This window comes from Cuculus canorus, chromosome 1 (assembly GCF_017976375.1).
Source record: "Cuculus canorus isolate bCucCan1 chromosome 1, bCucCan1.pri, whole genome shotgun sequence".
Taxonomy (NCBI): domain Eukaryota; kingdom Metazoa; phylum Chordata; class Aves; order Cuculiformes; family Cuculidae; genus Cuculus; species Cuculus canorus.
Genome location: NC_071401.1, coordinates 68,249,147 through 68,265,237, shown reverse-complemented (window position 1 = coordinate 68,265,237; position 16,091 = coordinate 68,249,147). Strand labels below are relative to the sequence as shown.

At 43.3% G+C, this 16,091-nt stretch overlaps 2 protein-coding genes across 5 annotated transcripts in view; one reads left to right on the top strand and one right to left on the bottom strand.

Annotated features, from left to right (window-relative positions):
- Nucleotides 1–3: 3 nt before the first annotated feature.
- Nucleotides 4–16,091, top strand: part of MRPL30 (mitochondrial ribosomal protein L30) — a 48,422-nt gene continuing 32,334 nt past the window's right edge. For 3 of the 4 annotated variants that reach the window (XM_054053104.1, XM_054053103.1, XM_054053098.1), the window contains exons 1-5: nucleotides 4–111; nucleotides 408–485; nucleotides 2,356–2,502; nucleotides 3,346–3,419; nucleotides 3,504–3,637. In XM_054053104.1, coding sequence (XP_053909079.1) covers nucleotides 70–111; nucleotides 408–485; nucleotides 2,356–2,502; nucleotides 3,346–3,419; nucleotides 3,504–3,636 — 474 coding nt within the window. In that variant the 5' untranslated portion in view covers nucleotides 4–69 and the 3' untranslated portion in view covers nucleotide 3,637. Of the gene's footprint in view, nucleotides 112–407; nucleotides 486–2,355; nucleotides 2,503–3,345; nucleotides 3,420–3,503; nucleotides 3,638–4,520; nucleotides 7,853–16,091 lie in introns of those variants that run through there. The other variant, XM_054053106.1, reaches the window with a different exon arrangement.
- On the bottom strand, nucleotides 7,435–13,346 carry LOC104056702 (lysozyme g). Its single transcript, XM_054053083.1, has 5 exons — nucleotides 12,184–13,346; nucleotides 11,440–11,520; nucleotides 10,637–10,833; nucleotides 9,319–9,457; nucleotides 7,435–8,038 (listed from the first exon to the last, which is right to left on the bottom strand). Exons 1-5 carry the CDS (start codon nucleotides 12,188–12,190, stop codon nucleotides 7,905–7,907), a joined length of 558 nt encoding a protein of 185 aa, XP_053909058.1. The 5' UTR covers nucleotides 12,191–13,346; the 3' UTR covers nucleotides 7,435–7,904.

Sequence of the window (16,091 nt, the reverse complement as noted above, 5' to 3'; positions counted from 1 at the left end):
GCTTCCGCCGCGCCGGCGCGGAACCGAGGTGCCGCGGCGTCGGTTCCCACCCGGAACGTGCGCACCGAGATGGCGGGCTTGGCCCGCCGGGGTCCCGCGGCGGCTTGGAAGGTGGCGGCGGCTCCGTTTGGGGTTTGAGGCTGGGAGGGAGGCTACAGGTGCCGTGAGGGGATGAGTGTCGTGGGGCTGCGCGCTTCGCGCCCCCCATCGGACGCCCCTCATCCCCTTTGGGACGGCGGGGCCCGGGCGGTGGAACAAGGGACAAGGCTGTGGGCTCACAGCGCCAGCACAGCCTGTTCAATGAACGCAGGATACGTGCTCTACCGGCCTGAGCCCCGAGATCTGCTTGTAAATGCTGGGAGCTACAAGGAGAGTATAGACAAGTTGTGACCTGCTCTGTTTTGCAGATGCTGCAGAGGATGGAGGGCCTGGCATCCACGGCCTGGGCTCGCTGTCTCTTTACCAGGTCAAGAATTCCAGAGTCGGTATGTGCTGCAGCGGTTCAGAAGCTGAAAAAAAATCGATATTAGCCCGCTTAATCAATATTAGCCCACTTCATTTGGTGCTTTCTGTGGTCTGGGAGGTTTCTAGAGACTTGGGGGATAAGCAGGTATACAGTGCACTGGGTGAAGAACTGGCAGTAGGGCACAGTCTGAAGGATTGTAGGGAATGGGGCTTTGTCTGGCTGGTGACCAGTCACCAGCAGCATTCCTCAGTGTTCAGTCCTAGCGCCTGTCCTATTCAGTGTATTTGTCAATGATCCAGATGCAGGAATTGAATGCACCATTAGCAAGTGTGCTGATGATGCCAATCTGGGAGGTGCTGTTGATTAGATATCAGGAAAAATTTCTTCACCAAAAGGGTTCTCAGGCACTGGCACAGCTGCCCAGGGAGGTGGTTGAGTCACCATCCCTGGAAATATTTAGAAGATGGGTAGATGAGGCACTCGGGGTTATGGTTTAGGAGTGCACAGGTATGGTTGGTCTCGATATCAATTGGCCAAACAGTTCTGTAATTCTATGATTCTGTGCCTCTCTCAAGGGATGAGAGGCCTTGCAGAGGGATCTAGGTAGAATGGAACATTGAGCGGTCATCCATGGCATGAAATCTAGCAAGAACAAATGCTGGATTCTGCATGTAGGATGGAGTAGTGCCAGGCACAAGTATAAACTGGGAGAGATGTGGCTGGAGAGCAGCCCTGGAGGAAGGGATCTGGAGATGCTGGTCGACGGAAGGTTCAACAGAAGTCAGCAGTGCGCCCTGGCAGCCATGAGGGCAAACTGTCGCCTGGGGACATCAAAGACTGCATGACCAGCCACCAGCCAAAAGATGGGATTATCCCACCGTATTCAGCATCGGTGCAGTCTTGTCTTGAGCACTGTGTGCAGTTCTAGGCTCCACCGTTTAAGAAAAGATGTTAAAAAGTATTTGAATGCATCCAGAGGAGGGCAACAAAGCTGGTGAAAGGGCTGGAAGCAATGATGTCCCACGAGGAGTGGCTGAGGACTCCAGGCTTGTCTGGTTTGGAGGGAAGGAGGCTGAGGGGCAACCTCATTGCTCTCTACACCTTCCTGAGGAGGCGAAGAGGAGAGGGAGCTCCTGAGCTCTTCCCTGGGATCCAGTGATACGATGTGTGGGAATGGCTCCAGGCTGTGCCAGGAGAGGTTTAGACTTTGCATTAGGAAGCGTTTCTTTATTGAGAGGCTGGTCAGACCCTGGAACAGACTTGCTAGAGAAGTGGTTGATGTTCCAAACCTGTCAGTGTTTAGGAGGTGTTTTGCCAACACCCTTAACCACATGCTTTAAGTTGGTCAGCGCTGAAATGCTCAGGCAATTGGACAAAGTGATAGTTGTAGGTCCCCTCCAACTGAAATAGTCTATTCAATAATTAAGCAAAACGATGTGATATTTTACTTGCATATTATGGGTTTAGGTTTTTAGATTATCTTTTTGCAAGATACCATCTAGTTTCAGTCGATCCTAAAAATCATTCCTAAAGCCTGTGGAAAAACTTCTCATTGAATGATCTCTGCCTAGCCCCTGAATGGTATGTATGCGAATTAAGTGCTGTGTTGGTACAGAGTATTGTCCATGTGTTTTTATGCAGCTCTATAGTCAAACTCAAGATTTAATGTATTCATAAGCAAAACATTATAAAAATACCCTCGACAATGTTATAAAAGCTAAATTTCAAGTGACTTGTTAATGTTTTGACCTTCTGAAAAGAAAGGTAGATAAACACGTAAGAATTTTTAGCGAGGTTGAAGTATGTTTTACAGAGTTATTTTCTTAACTGTACTAGTAATAATGCAAATATTTAGGAAAAATCCATTTTTTGTGAACTTCTTATTCTAGGTATTTCAGCCACGGCCTGGAGATCATGAAAAGTATGGAGGTGACCCTGAGCAGCCCCACAAAATCCACGTTGTTACTAGAATAAAGAGCGTAATTGGTCGCCCGTATTGGGAAAAGAAGATAGTACGTGATCTTGGACTGGTTAAAGTATGGCTGTTGTTCTTTATACTTATTGTCTACAACATAAATGTAGAAACAGGGTAGAATTAAGGTGATGGTTTTTTTTTTAAGGACCTCAGTTTTGCAATAACAAAACTTGATTGCTTTAGAGCTGCTCTAGATGTAACTGAGAAACTGGTGATTTTTTTAAGAGCTGAGAGGAACATTAATGACGAATGCCCATTTAGTCAGAATTCAGAATATCACTGTATGGTATTGCTGTGCATGCCTCAAGAGAAACTGGCCTTGAGAATTCTCCTAAATAGTAAAAATAGATTTGTAAATTAATTTAAGTCAGTTTTCTCTGTAAGTCATGTTATTCACTTATTTCAGGTAGGCAAATAAGGCTCACTTATTAATGAAAAGGCTTCCAAATCCAAAAGGGATGATACACTTTCAAATAGGTTCTTAAGAGTTTGTGTCAAAGGTGAATTTATCCAAATTTTTTAGGCTTTATGCACACTTCTGAAAAATTTTTCTAGTCAGTGTTACATTACAAAGTAACACTATTTGCTTGATCAGATCTAACTTAAGCAAGCAATCTTACTCCTGTTCTACTGTATTTACATTTTTAGTATCTTTAAAAGTTGAAAGAAATTTGAGTGTATTGATAATGTAATGGGAGTAAAGCTAAATTTATTGTTTTATTGGAATCGGTAGTTTGGTCGAGTTTTGATTTTGTATTTTTCTGTGCTTGACACATAACTTATTTCTCTAAATCTGGTATTTGCAAATGCAGTTTATATTTTTTACTGCTAGTGCAAAAGATTCACTGAACAGACATTTGGGGTTGGGAATGCATTTGTAAAACCTCTTCTATCTTTTATATAGGCTCATCAGCCAAGACTGCACAAAAATATCCCTTCTGTGAATTCCAAGCTGAAAGTTATTAAACATCTGATAAGGTTTGTTAATTGATTAATTTGAAACACTTAATGTAACGTTCTTCTGGTCAGAAGGGTTTACTAAGCAAACTTTTTTGCCTGTAGAATACAGCCACTGAAACTACCTTATGGGTTGCCAACGGAAGAGGAAATGTCGGACACCTATCTCACGAGCAAGGGAGAGCTTATCATTAAACGGCATCTGAAATCTGGGGAGCAGAAAGAAATTAAATCATAAGGTTTGCTGGTTGGATTTATATTTTATAAAATAAATAATTTAACTCCCGAGTTAATAATTTGTGTATGAAATGTAAGCTTAATTCTTGCCCTGTCTGGTATGAGTGGCGAAGGTGATAGTGATGCTGTAAGAAAGGATTGTGTGTGTACAAATATAAAATTTGATATTGGTAATGTTTGCCTGAAATATTAAATGAATGATAGTACTTGTGTTTTAATTTCATGGCTAGATTACTGCACTTCATGGCTGGCTATTAGAGAACTTTTGTATTTATAAAGTCAGATAAGCAGGGAAGGAAGTAGAATAGATCTAACTAATGATGCTGAGGACATTTCCCAGCTAACAGTAAAGGTTTACAATGACAGAATCAGACTGGTTTGGGTTGTAAGGGATCCTAAAGAACACCCGGTTCCAACCTCCTGTGATGGGCAGGGACACCTCCCACAAGATCAGGCTGCTTTATGTCTAGTCTAAATCTGCCCCTCTCCAGTTTATAGCCATTATGGTGGTTCTTGGTTTCCCCTTTACTGCGCGAAGGACGGAGCTGAAATTGAAAAGCTGTCTGTTTAGCAGTTACACAAGAATCAACTGACTATCCACCAAGAGTGTCATTTGTTTGAGGCAGGCATTTGGGTGACTTGTCTTCATCATCCAGATGTTAAACAGTTTCTCCTCTGGCCTTCTCTGTAGCTTAAAAAGTACCTGAACTCCCCGTTTGGGAGTAACAGAGGGAGTGATTCATATCTTGGTGGGTTGTATTATTTGTCTGTTGGGAAACTTCCTATCTCACTTAATAAACATTTCTTGATCCCGAGTGTTTAATAGTAGCCTCAGAGCTGCCATCTATGTGAAAACTGATGCTTTTCCTGTTCTATAATTGCCAGCTTTAGAAATCTGGAGGCCCTGAAGCATACCTCTCTGATGTGAGTTAGTTGTTACGGGCTGCGAATCATAAAAGAACACCTTTTACTGGAGGATCCTGAATAGTACTGGGCACGTATTTTTATTTACAGTTTCAAGAATCGTGGCCAAAGTTAGGAAGCTGCTGCAGTATCAAATGATAAAGTAGTTTTCATTCCAGCAGGCATACGTTCCATACTGTAACACACTGTGAGCGTCTCCCACGCTAGACATGCTGTAGAGGAGTTAATCTTAATGACTGTGTTGTGAGAAGATCAGAGGGATATGGTTGCTGGAATTGAATGTTTATCCTTTCTGTGTGCTTGCAGAGAAGAATAAACACCAGTAGGAGTTCAAAGTAATACTTTCTGTCCCAGTAGAGGGATATGAAAGCTGGAGATGCTGTGTTCGGAAGAAAAAGGATAGGCTATGGTAGTGGCATTGGAGAGCGCAGTGGCTCCTACAGACTGAATGAAGGCATAAATGTGAAATTGAGCTGAAAAAACTCAATTTCTCAACATGCTACAGGCTGTAGGACTCAGAAAATACTGGTTTCAGTCTAAAGTATATAGAATAGCAAGGGAAAAGTGAAGCATGTAAATGAATGTTGCTTTTCTTCCCTCCTTCCTTCTTTCCTTACAGTGTCTGTATAACATCTTGCACTGTGATGTGTTATGACTGCAGTCACTGGGGTATTGACCATGTTCCCAAAGGTCAACATATAGTTAAGAAAGGTGAAATTTCAGCCCTTCTGAAGGAGGTGTGTAGTGCTTCCAAAGTATAGGGCATGCTTAAAAGAGATGACACAAGTACGAGGGCTCATAAAATTAGGCAAATATTAGCTTTGTCCCAGGCTTAGTGGCCCACAGCACCAAAGCCAGAATCACTCAGCCTTGCCAAGCATGTTCAGGATGTGTCCCTGGCACTGCAGCGTGGTGAATCTCCAACAGAGGGGGCACTGCCAGTTCTGTTGTATACGTACGTGTATGAATATGGATCTCCTATTCATTACACTATACAGATGCTACAACCCTCAAAAGCACTGCAATGTAAACTAGAAGGAATGTGTTAACTTACAGGCTTGCTTGGTACTGTGCACAACTTAAAGTGTGTGATCAACTACCTGCGTTAAAGCAAAGCTAATAACTTCTTGCCAAGTACAGAGAAGGGAAAATGCTTTAAGTGGTAGCTGTTATTTCTGGTTAAGATTCAGTTACAAGAGATGTTTACAACTGTCTTTAATTGACAAGCTGGCAGTTTTACTGAAAAATGAAATTGTATTTTCTTGATCTTTTTAATAGATGTGTAGGTTGGGGTGTTTCTGAAATGATGTTTCCTCCAAAATCACAACTGTCACAGAGTCCATCTGCTATCTCAGACCTTCTCTGTATAAGCATGCTTTCTCTAAAGATTTGCTCTCAGGTCTAAAACCTGATCCAACAGGGTGCGCAAATGCAGTGTGTGTCAACATTCTTTCATTAATGGGGAATTGTAAAAGCTTCATTTAATTCTTCAGGAAGCACAGGTAAGAGACACTGCCTCTTTGTGCAGGGGAAAAACAGGATAACTTAAGATGATAGCAAAACTCCAGTTGGAAAGTACTTTGCATCTCTCTAGTCCAACTTTGTACTCAAGGCAGGGCCAGCACTGAGGTCAGACCAGGTTGCTCAGGACTTTGTCCCTCTGGGTCTTGAAAACCTCTGAGGGCAGAGACAGCTCAGCCTCTCTGGGCAGCCTGCTCTGCTGCGTGGCTGGCCTCATGGTGAAAAGTTATATGCAGAGTACAGTCTTGTATCCAGTCAGAACTTTTATTCTTACAGCTTATGTCTGTGGTCACTACTCTTCTCACTTTGCACTACAGGGAAGAGTCAGCCTGGGTCCATCTGATGGGGCAAGTGCTCCAGCCTCAACCACCTTGGTGGCTTTCCGCTGACATTGCTTTACTGTGTCAGGGGTCCCAAAACCGGGCACTACTCTAGATGTGGTCTAATAAGGGCTTAGTAGAGGCATGTAATCCCTTCCCTTGGGCAAGCTGTGCTTCTGTTCATACAGCCCAGGGTACCTTTAGCTGCCTCTGCTGCTTGGGCATATGCCTGGCTCACACTGAGCTTGCCTCCTGGGTAAGAACCATCTGCCATGTCTACCTGCTCTAGAATTTAAAATATATTCAAACAAATCCTTGGTGCCATATCTGGTAGCAGTGTAGAAATGTACTATTTTAAGAGTAAATTTCCATTTCTGTGCTATTGCTCTGCTGCACATTCACTTATTGTTTCAGATTTGGTAATTAATACTGTAGCGTGAGTAGATCAATACAATTCTAATAATCACATCAGGATACTTCTAGTCATATGTACAAAATACTAGCAATAAAAAATGCACCATATTTAACCACCCACCTACCCCCCAACGTGTGCTCTTTGCTATTTCTCCTTTAGCCCCTCAGTAATATGCTTGAGGGTTTTTTTAACCTTCCTAAAACACTTACTTTTCTCCCCTGTGTCTCAAAGTGGCTGAAAGAACCCAACAGCTCTGACGCTAAGGCTCCCCGAAAGCTTTACTATATGAGTGATTATAAGGATGTTTATTGTGCATGAGCTTGCATCAGATTTTATAATCTACACACCATTTAAAAAACATGATGGAATGTGCATATTCCTGCTCCAGACCCTGCATTGAAGCTAATTTATAGCTTCAATAGAAGCATTCATTACAGCAGCTTGAGTTTTACAGATTGTTGACAACTGCAAAGGCTAGGATGAAGTAGTATCAAGGGCAAAAGAAAAGTTAAGAACAGCTTAGTATTTTCCCTCCTGTCACAAGAAAGAGCCACTTTGGGGTCCCAGCATTCAAGTTAAGAGCAATTATTCTGAAAGGATATGATACACTGAGATACACTTTTCTGGTAGATTAGACATACGCAATATTTATTGCAAATATTCAATTCCAAAACTGCAGATTGTTATCAACTTTGGACTGCTGCTAAACATGTGTATTGACAGATAAAACCTAAGGTGGATAAAATCTTATTAAGCAGTGTTACAGCTTTCCTGTGGCATTAATCTGCTGCTTGAGAAACTGCAAGCACAGGTGAAAACTGCTTGACTATTCTCGTGAAGTGAGATAAAACATAAATGGCAAAAGATAGGTTGCAGTTTGGATTATCAGCAGTGTTCTCTTTTGAAGTGCTTCAGCCTTAGCTGAAAAAAAAAAAAAAATCCCAAAACATTTAAAGTTTGTACTTGTTTCCGGCTTCATTGCTCTACACCATTTTTACTCTTTCTGAAGGAGAAATTAGGATTATTTTTTTTTTAATTAGAAGCTAAGTATGCAATCAGTGACTCAAATCTAATCATCATTCAGGTATCTCAGTATCCATTTTTCTTAAAAAGCTTGGCTCTGGCAACCACATCATTGGCGTAGTCATTGTGTGTTGTGCCAACATCCATTTCGTTATAGGTCTGGACGTTGTTAGGTCCTGCATTATAGGCTGAAATCCCACCTGAAATGAGAGTGCAAAGAAACACATAAACAGAGGTAATACTTCAACAGTAAATAAGCAAACAAATGAAACCCACAACTTGAATGTGTTGCTTTAGTTTGCAGCTCTATTTTCACCAGTATCTGATTAACATTTCCAGCTAATTTTGCCACTGAGGTGTTCCTTTTGTGTTTTAACTTTGTGAAGAAACCATAACTTCCTCCTTTACATCCAGACTTGATGATCATTGTCCCCTTACTGTATTTTGCTAATGGATCATCTTCAGTTGTGTAACACATTCTTTTGCCCTGTATCAGAAACAGGATGGCCAGCAGGAGCAGTGAAGTCATCTTTCCTCTGTGCTCAGCATTGATGTGGCTGCACCTCCAGTACTGTGTTCCATTTTGGTCCCCTCACTACAAGAAGGGCATTGAGGCACTGGATGGTGTCCAGAGAAGGGCGATGAAGCTGGCAAAAGGTCTGGAGCACAAGTCTTAGGAGGAACAGCTGAGGGAACTGAGATTGTTTAGCGTAGAGAGAAGAAGGCTGAGGAGAAACGCTATTGCTCTCTACAGCCACCTGAAAGCAGGTCATAGAGATGAGAGTTTTGGTCTCTTCTCCCAAGTAACAAGTGATAGCACGTGAGGAAATGTCCTCAAGCTGCATCAGGGGAGGTTCGGGTATTAGGAAAAATTTCTTCACCAAAACGGTTCTCAGCACTGGCACAGGTGCCTGGGGAAGTGGTTGTCACCATCCCTGGAGGTATTTAAAAGACTGGTAGATGAGGTGCTCAGGGATATGGTTTAGTAGTGGACAGGTACAGATGGACTTAGAATCACAGAATGGTTTGAGTTGGAAGGGACCATGAAGATCATCCAGTTCCAACCCCCGTGCCATGGGAAGGGACGTGTCCCACTAGATAAGGCTGCCCAAGGCCCCATCCAACCTGGCCTTGGACACCCCCAGGGATGGGCCAGCCACAGCTTTCCTGGGCAACCTGTGCCAGTGTCTCACCACTCTCATCGTGAAGAAATTCCTCCTTATGTCCAGCCTAAATCTGCCCCTCTCCAGTTTATACTCATTATCCCTCATCCTATCACTACAAGCCTTTGTGAACAGTCCTTCCCCCTTAATGATCTCAAAGGTCTTTTCCAACCAACCAGTTCTATGACTCTCAATAAAATGAGCAGGGAGAACCAGATGCATTTAGTTTTCTGAAGTGCTCAGCATTAGAGTGTTGTTCTTGACTTTTGTGTGTGAAGTGTTTTAAAGCTGACATTTTAAAGCTGGCAAAACTCTACCTTTGAGCTGTTGTTCCTTTGTCCACCTTGGGAATTTTTTCTGGATTTCCTCTATCATCCCACGTAGAATCTCTGTGCCTTGTGCTAAATGCTCTTCACTGTCCCATGACCCGACAATCTTATGGTATCGCTTGTCAACCTGAAAGTGAGACAACAATATCAGCACATCAGAAAGCCTGAGTTTGTCCAAAGCTCTTAATTGTTTACAGGCTGCTCATATTAATTCTGATTTTTACTCTCATTATTTACCTCTTTTGTAATGTTATGGATAGGAAACAAATTTAGCTGAAGGTGAAGGCAAAGTGAGCAGATGCATGAATAGCAGACTGTTGGGGCACTGAAGAGGAATGCCTGCCCCACCTCCTTATCTATCAGAGCCTTAAAAACCCAGTACAGCTGCTGCTGGAAAGGTGACAGGAGGCAGAAAGCAGGTTTATTGCTGCTTAAACTTTTCCAGCTGCGAGATGACTGCTCCTCTCCTCCACAGCTATATCAAGGGTGGGAAACTATTCTAATAATCATAGAATCATAGAATAGTTAGGGTTGGAAAAGACCTTGAAGATCATCTAGTTCCAACCCCCTGGCCATGGGCAGGGACATCTCCCACTAAATCAGGCTGCCCAAGATCCCATCCAACCTGGCCTTGAACACCTCCAGGGATGGAGCATCCACAGCTTCCTTTGGCAACCTGTGCCAGTATCTCACCGCTCTCATGGTAAGGAAGTTCTTCCTAATGTCTAGTCTAAATCTGCCCCTCTCCAGCTTGTACCCATTCCTTTCGTCCTGTCACCACAAGCATTTGTGAATAGCCCCTCCCCAGCTTTCTTGTAGCCCCTTCAGGTACAGGAAGGTCGCTATAAGATCCCCTCTGAACCTTCTCTTCTCCAGGCTGAACAAGCCCAACTCTCTCAGCCTGTAATAATGAAGCAAGATGTCCCACTAGCCGGGCCCCTGTGGTGCATAACCTGACTCTATGTAGCTGAAGCCTACAGGTCTTCATGCTTTGTTAAAAAAGTGCTTTTGGAAACAAGACTTATTATTTAACATATGAAATAGGAACAATTAATCTCTTAATTTCCAAGAGAGCACTGGGAAGAAAGCAGTGGTTTCACGGTGCAGCAGCAACTGCTCATGCTCTCCCACTCACCGGGGTCTTTCTGTGGTTTTGGAAGCTGATATAAATCAATGACTTCATTCTGGCCAAAGAGTTGGCTGAAAAGGTTTAGGGGTTGCCTTTTAACAGGCCCCCTGCTGCTCTTCCGACTTTCTGCTTCAAAAGAAGGGTGAGTTTTGTGTTTTTTAAGAAGGTTTACCATACCTGCATTAAACCATATGCATTTCCATAGTCACCCCAGCCATCGTCCAGCACTGTCCCAGCATGGGACTCTCGAGAGATAATACCAGCAATCACAGCTGGATCAATATTCTTGCTGTTGCCAACTCTTGTAATCTTGGCACGATATTTCTCCATGTTCCTCAGATCTTTTTCTGCAATCTTCTCTGAAGCAGCAACTCCTAAAACACAACGTGCACAACTTTTACTTTCATTTTAAAAATCAGAAACAAGTTTTTCTAACAGTCATTATGATTAAGCTGGCATTTTGAATCCTTCTGAAACTATTCAGAGAGAAGAAGTGATAGAATTGACCAATTTTGGTGAAGGGTCACTGCCCTAGATATCACACAGGTGGTATAAAAGATGGTTTTTTACAAATACGAAGGGCAATTCTCTAGCATGCAGAATAAAAGGCAGACCTTCTTGTTTAAAATCTAAGCCTTTGGGTGGATTAGTCCCAGATTCAGTTCCTTTTGGTTTAGAACCATAATGGGGAACCATTTAAAAACTTAGGTCATGAGGGAAACCCTCTAAAGGGAGAGAGAAAAACAGGCTTGATGGCAGGGGCTGGGTGCACCCAGCAGACCCTGCATTTTCTGGGTGATGCTTTTGAATATCATCTCAAAGGCAACACTATTCCAAACATAAACTTATGTGCCCTAGCGAGGTCTTTGATGGTTGTGGAAAAATCTACTCACATGGCGATGACTGACAGCCAGGATCCATGACAGGGATGTGCTTGTGCATGGATGTAAGAGGGGATGAACAACTGAATTAGTGCCTACCTGCATAGCTCAGTCCTTCGGGTCTTGCAGTTGCCTCTGAAGCTCCAGTTGTGTCAACGTTCAGTATATTCCCGTAACGGCCTAAGAGCAGTATTTACAGCCAGATGTCAGGCCAGCACAGTGTGAGATACATGCCGTTAAAATATATTCAGATCCATGCCTGAAACTCCTAGCTTCATTTCAATACCAGTGCAGGCATTTGTGCTAGCAGATGTGGTTGTGGTATCGTATGCTCTGGAAAGGATTACCTCTCAGTTGTGCTAGCATAAAGCCGCAGTGTAGCTTGTGAGGTGAACTTGTGCTTTATGCATAATTCATCTCCCCTAGTTTTAGCTTACCTAAAACTGTCTCATCTTAGCTTGTGACTTGGGATGCCCCCATAGTCAATGGAGAAAGGCACCTCCAAAGGCAGTTTTTCTATTCCAAAATAAAAAAATAATCTATGAGAGTCAAAATAAATCCTACACTACTTACTGGCTCCAGCTTGCTTTTCCATAGCTACTGTCAACAAGAAAAAATCAAAGAGAAACATCCTTCCACTACATCCATTGCAATTTATCTGACTTGCAGCTTGTTTGATTTGCAATTTATCTGCATTTATCTTTTGTCTAAACATGCTGTTGAAGAAGGGAAAACATGAACAGCAACTGAGAGGGGCAATACTAAGCTAAGCCCAGCAGTTAATGGAAAGCAGACTTTGATACAGTGAATTATTTACAAGAATATTAGACAAACATCACAGACCTGACATGTTTGCTGCAGGACATCTCCTCACCTTCTTGCCACGCTTCCTGGAGTCAAACGGGGTTTTTATCTGATTGGAGCAGCTGACTGTGCATTTCCCGCATGCTGCTCCTATTCCAGGAAATGGAAATGCCTAACAACTTCTTGTGTGTCCACTCAAACACAACAGGGTTTCTGCTCCAAGGTTTCTGCTCTGCAGCATGAACACAATTACGATTTTGAAAATGAAATACCTTTAAATTTACTTTAAAACCCCATTGCTGACAGTTTGGAACTAGGAAGAGGCTCATCTGAAAACAACTTCCCCCCCCTTTCATTGTTGAGAGGGATAAAGGTGCTGCCAATAGGGGAACAGGAACCTGCACTTTCAGATATAACAAAGTTTTGCAGGCAAGCACCCTGCAGCAATAACATGAGCCACAGCTGCAGCTGCTGAGAATTTGGGTATACAGAGACTATGCCAGTTCCCTGTTGTTATCCTGTCTTGTTATCCCTTCTTCAACAAAGGTGAAGGCGCAAACCCATATTAGCAGGCAGCATGATTCAAATCTGGTATAGCTGTTCCGCAGTAAGGAACAAAGCCACTGGACAGCAGACCTCCCCGTCACTGCTAATCCATCCTGACATACTTCTCCCCCTCGGTAAATTTTGTGAGGGTGAAATGCTGTTTCGCTCTTTTATGAGCTCTTTCACATTTTAAGTGAGGGAATTCATCCTTGTCATTGTGTTGAAAGATCAGATTCTGTAGGTTTTCTCCGTACTGTTGATAACTCCCATAGAGAACCTGCTGCAAAAAGTCACAGCAACCAATGCATGAAACTCTTTGTATTCACGAGTGAGTTTAAAGAAGTCTGAGAGAGAGGGAAGTATGTCTGGCAGGGAGGAAAATAGAACAGATATACAGAAGTGACTTTGTACAGAAGTGTCACTTCATACAGAAGTGACATTAAAAAAAATTCAAAATACCACTGAAGATGATTCACAAACCAGTGATCTCCAAATGGCCTGTGCCACCATTCCCTTATTGCTGGGGAGGAACGATAAAGCTTGTAATAGTTTACTTCTACATCACTGTAATGGTGGCAGGCACGTGGATCTCCCACGGTTCCTTGAGCCCTATGCAGAAAATATTGTTTAATCATATATGCATAAGGAGAATAAAGAACATGCTTTTAGGACATTCCTGCATTTCATAAAGAATCAAATAAGCTGAATGGTAATAAAAATTTTGAGTGGATTATTCTTCACTTGTTTCACTGCTGCGGACTTGTTTTAGAAGTACCCATGGCTTCTTGATGCTGGAAGTGGGATTAAACTGGCTTGGAACAAGGGGAATTTATCTTTTCTTTTTCCTGTGTAATTTTTAGGTAGTGTAGTCCCATCAGAGTACTGAAAGAAGGAAAGAAGTGGTTGTGGCTGTTACACGGAACAACTGCATGGTACATTTCAAAACCCTGTTGGTTGTATTTGTTGGTTTGGCTCCAAAAATCCCCAGTAGTTTTTGCAGAAGTCGTACTTGTCCCATCATCACACGTGAAGTCCTGTGCTGTAGAGTGCACAGGACGGAGACGTGAAGTTTACACAAATTGCACAGATTTCAGTGTCGCTTTTAGTAAGTCCATTTTTGCAAGCCTTAGGTCTCACAAAGATGAACTGAGACTTTAGATAAGTCCTCGAGTGTCTCAGAAGTCTTGTTCATTACCTCACCTAAGCACAGCAAAGGCAGTTCATGTTACAAGGTAAATACTTAAAAGCAATACTTAAATGCTTTGTATTCATTGCTGATTGAAATGGAAGCCAAAACAGGGAAACTACATGTGTTTCTGCCTTTACATGTATTGCCTTCTTGTACTCTGTCCACACAGACGTGGCAAACCTGTTTACTCCTTTCCCTTTCACTTTCCCTGTTTATTATGTAGCTGTAGACACATATACCTGTCCTCAGCCTTTTTTTTTCTTGCCTAAACCATCCCAGGTCTGCAATCTTTTTGGGCCACACTGTCGCCAATTCCGACCATGGCTGTTGCTGCAGTTTTGCGGTTCTGTAGTTGGTCCCCATCATTGCTGAGCTGTAGCTACCCAAAAAGGACACAATGCTTAGCTGAAGCTTTTCTGATGCTGATTAGCATGGTGTCTTCACGTGTGTTGCAGAAGGTACAGTATGTTGTGCCTTCTAGCATGACAGTTCCTTTGCACCACAACACAACATTTCTGCCCTCCCCACTCCCATCTTCACGCCACTGCGTTGCTCTGGCCCTGGACTAGGGATGCTGGCAGTGTCAGTTCCTGGGCTAGAGGGCAGGAAATCATGGATGTTGCAGACTAAAATCCCTCGATAGCTGTGGGAGGCAAATCCTGGTGTGGGTAACGAAGCCTGCCTCAGTGGTGTGGATGAGGAGGAGAAGTCACTGCATGTCCACACAGAGGGACATCTGCAGTGAGCATCTGAGTTTTGCAGCCACATCCCCATGTGTGTAAGGAAGACTGATCTTGAGAATATATGTATAGTAAGCCAATTATATTGTTGTTCAGGCAAATTACAAAGCTTTGGAGTTGTTTTTTTGTTTGTTTGTTTGTTTTTCTGAATAAGAAACGAAAAGACAGGATGTTTTTGACACATTTATTATATGGCTACCTGGAAATTCTGCTACATCAGCTGCCAGGTCGAAAATACCAGGTGCTCATATTTAACTGTATTAAAATTCACGACAGCCCTTACCTCACCTGACATTGGCTGCATGGACTCAGTGGGAGTCAGTATGGAAATTACCAGTGCTAAGACCTTGCCTTCAGATATACTACTGAGCAATATGGTACAAGATAAGATAAGAGACAGTAGCTTAAAAGTGCGTGTGTTGAATCGGTGAGCCATGGGACATCCCTCCGTATTGGTCCTGGGAACTAGTGGCATAAGGTATCTGCAGAAACGATTGATCAAAGTCAATCTGCAGGAGTAATGAGTTTATCTAAGAGAGTTGAACATCTGGGTGATCTGTGTAGTCTGCATTTAAAAAATCAAGTTAATGACCTGGATTTCCAAGGTTATACTTATACTGTCAGACAGCTGCTTCTCCAGGGTAACAACAAGGCAGGCACCTTCAAGCCTACTTTCCCATGCAGGCTGTGCACAGCACCATGTCAGCTGTTGTGATGGCAAGCAAAGTCTTTTCAAGCTGAGACGACTTGCTAGGACAAGTCCATAATTACAACACAGGTTGAAGAGCAAGCCAGGAAGGAAACTCAGTAAGGTAAAATCAGAATCAGTAAGCTTACAAAGCCCGATGCAGCCTGACTTCCAAGTGCAGCTGAGGTGAGGATCTAGGCTGTGACCTTAAATGCAGCTTCTGAGCCAGCAGGCAGAAGGTGCACGGGAGGGGGGAACGGGTGAAGCTCTTCATAGTGTAGTATCAGAGCTGACCTTCAGTGCAGGCAGTCGGACTCTTGGGAGAAGGTGGGGAGAGACTGCAGAGCCTGTCAGTCCAGTCAGAGCTCAGACAGGATAGTGGACCCAAAGCTGGCTCTTCTTCAGGCAGACCGTACTCAGCTTGCTCAACCTCTCCTTATGTGTCCCTGAGCCCCAGCCCCAGACCAGCTTGGTGGCCTCTGCTGCACTCACTCCAGTGTGTCATAGAATCATAGAATCACCAGGTTGGAAAGGACCCACTGGATCATTGAGTCAAACCATTCTTAACAATCCCGAAACCATGCTCCTCAGCACCTCATCCACCCGTCCTTTAAACACCTCCAGGGAAGGTGACTCAACCACCTCCCTGGGCAGCCTATTCCAGTGCCCAATGACCCTTTCTGTGAAAATTTTTTTCCTGATGTCCAGCCTGAACCTCAGTGTCCCTCATGTATCAGGGAGCACCAAACGTAACACCAGCCCCAAATGGAATACATTCCAGGGA

What these genes read in the sequence shown, in the direction of transcription:
- LOC104056702 (XM_054053083.1), bottom strand. An exon ending in CGAAGGACTGAGCTATGCAG is followed by an intron (nt 10,834 to 11,439) that starts GTAGGCACTAAT and finishes GTTGTGTTTTAG; the next exon opens with GAGTTGCTGCTTCAGAGAAG. An exon ending in AAAGGAACAACAGCTCAAAG is followed by an intron (nt 8,039 to 9,318) that starts GTAGAGTTTTGC and finishes CTCTCATTTCAG; the next exon opens with GTGGGATTTCAGCCTATAAT.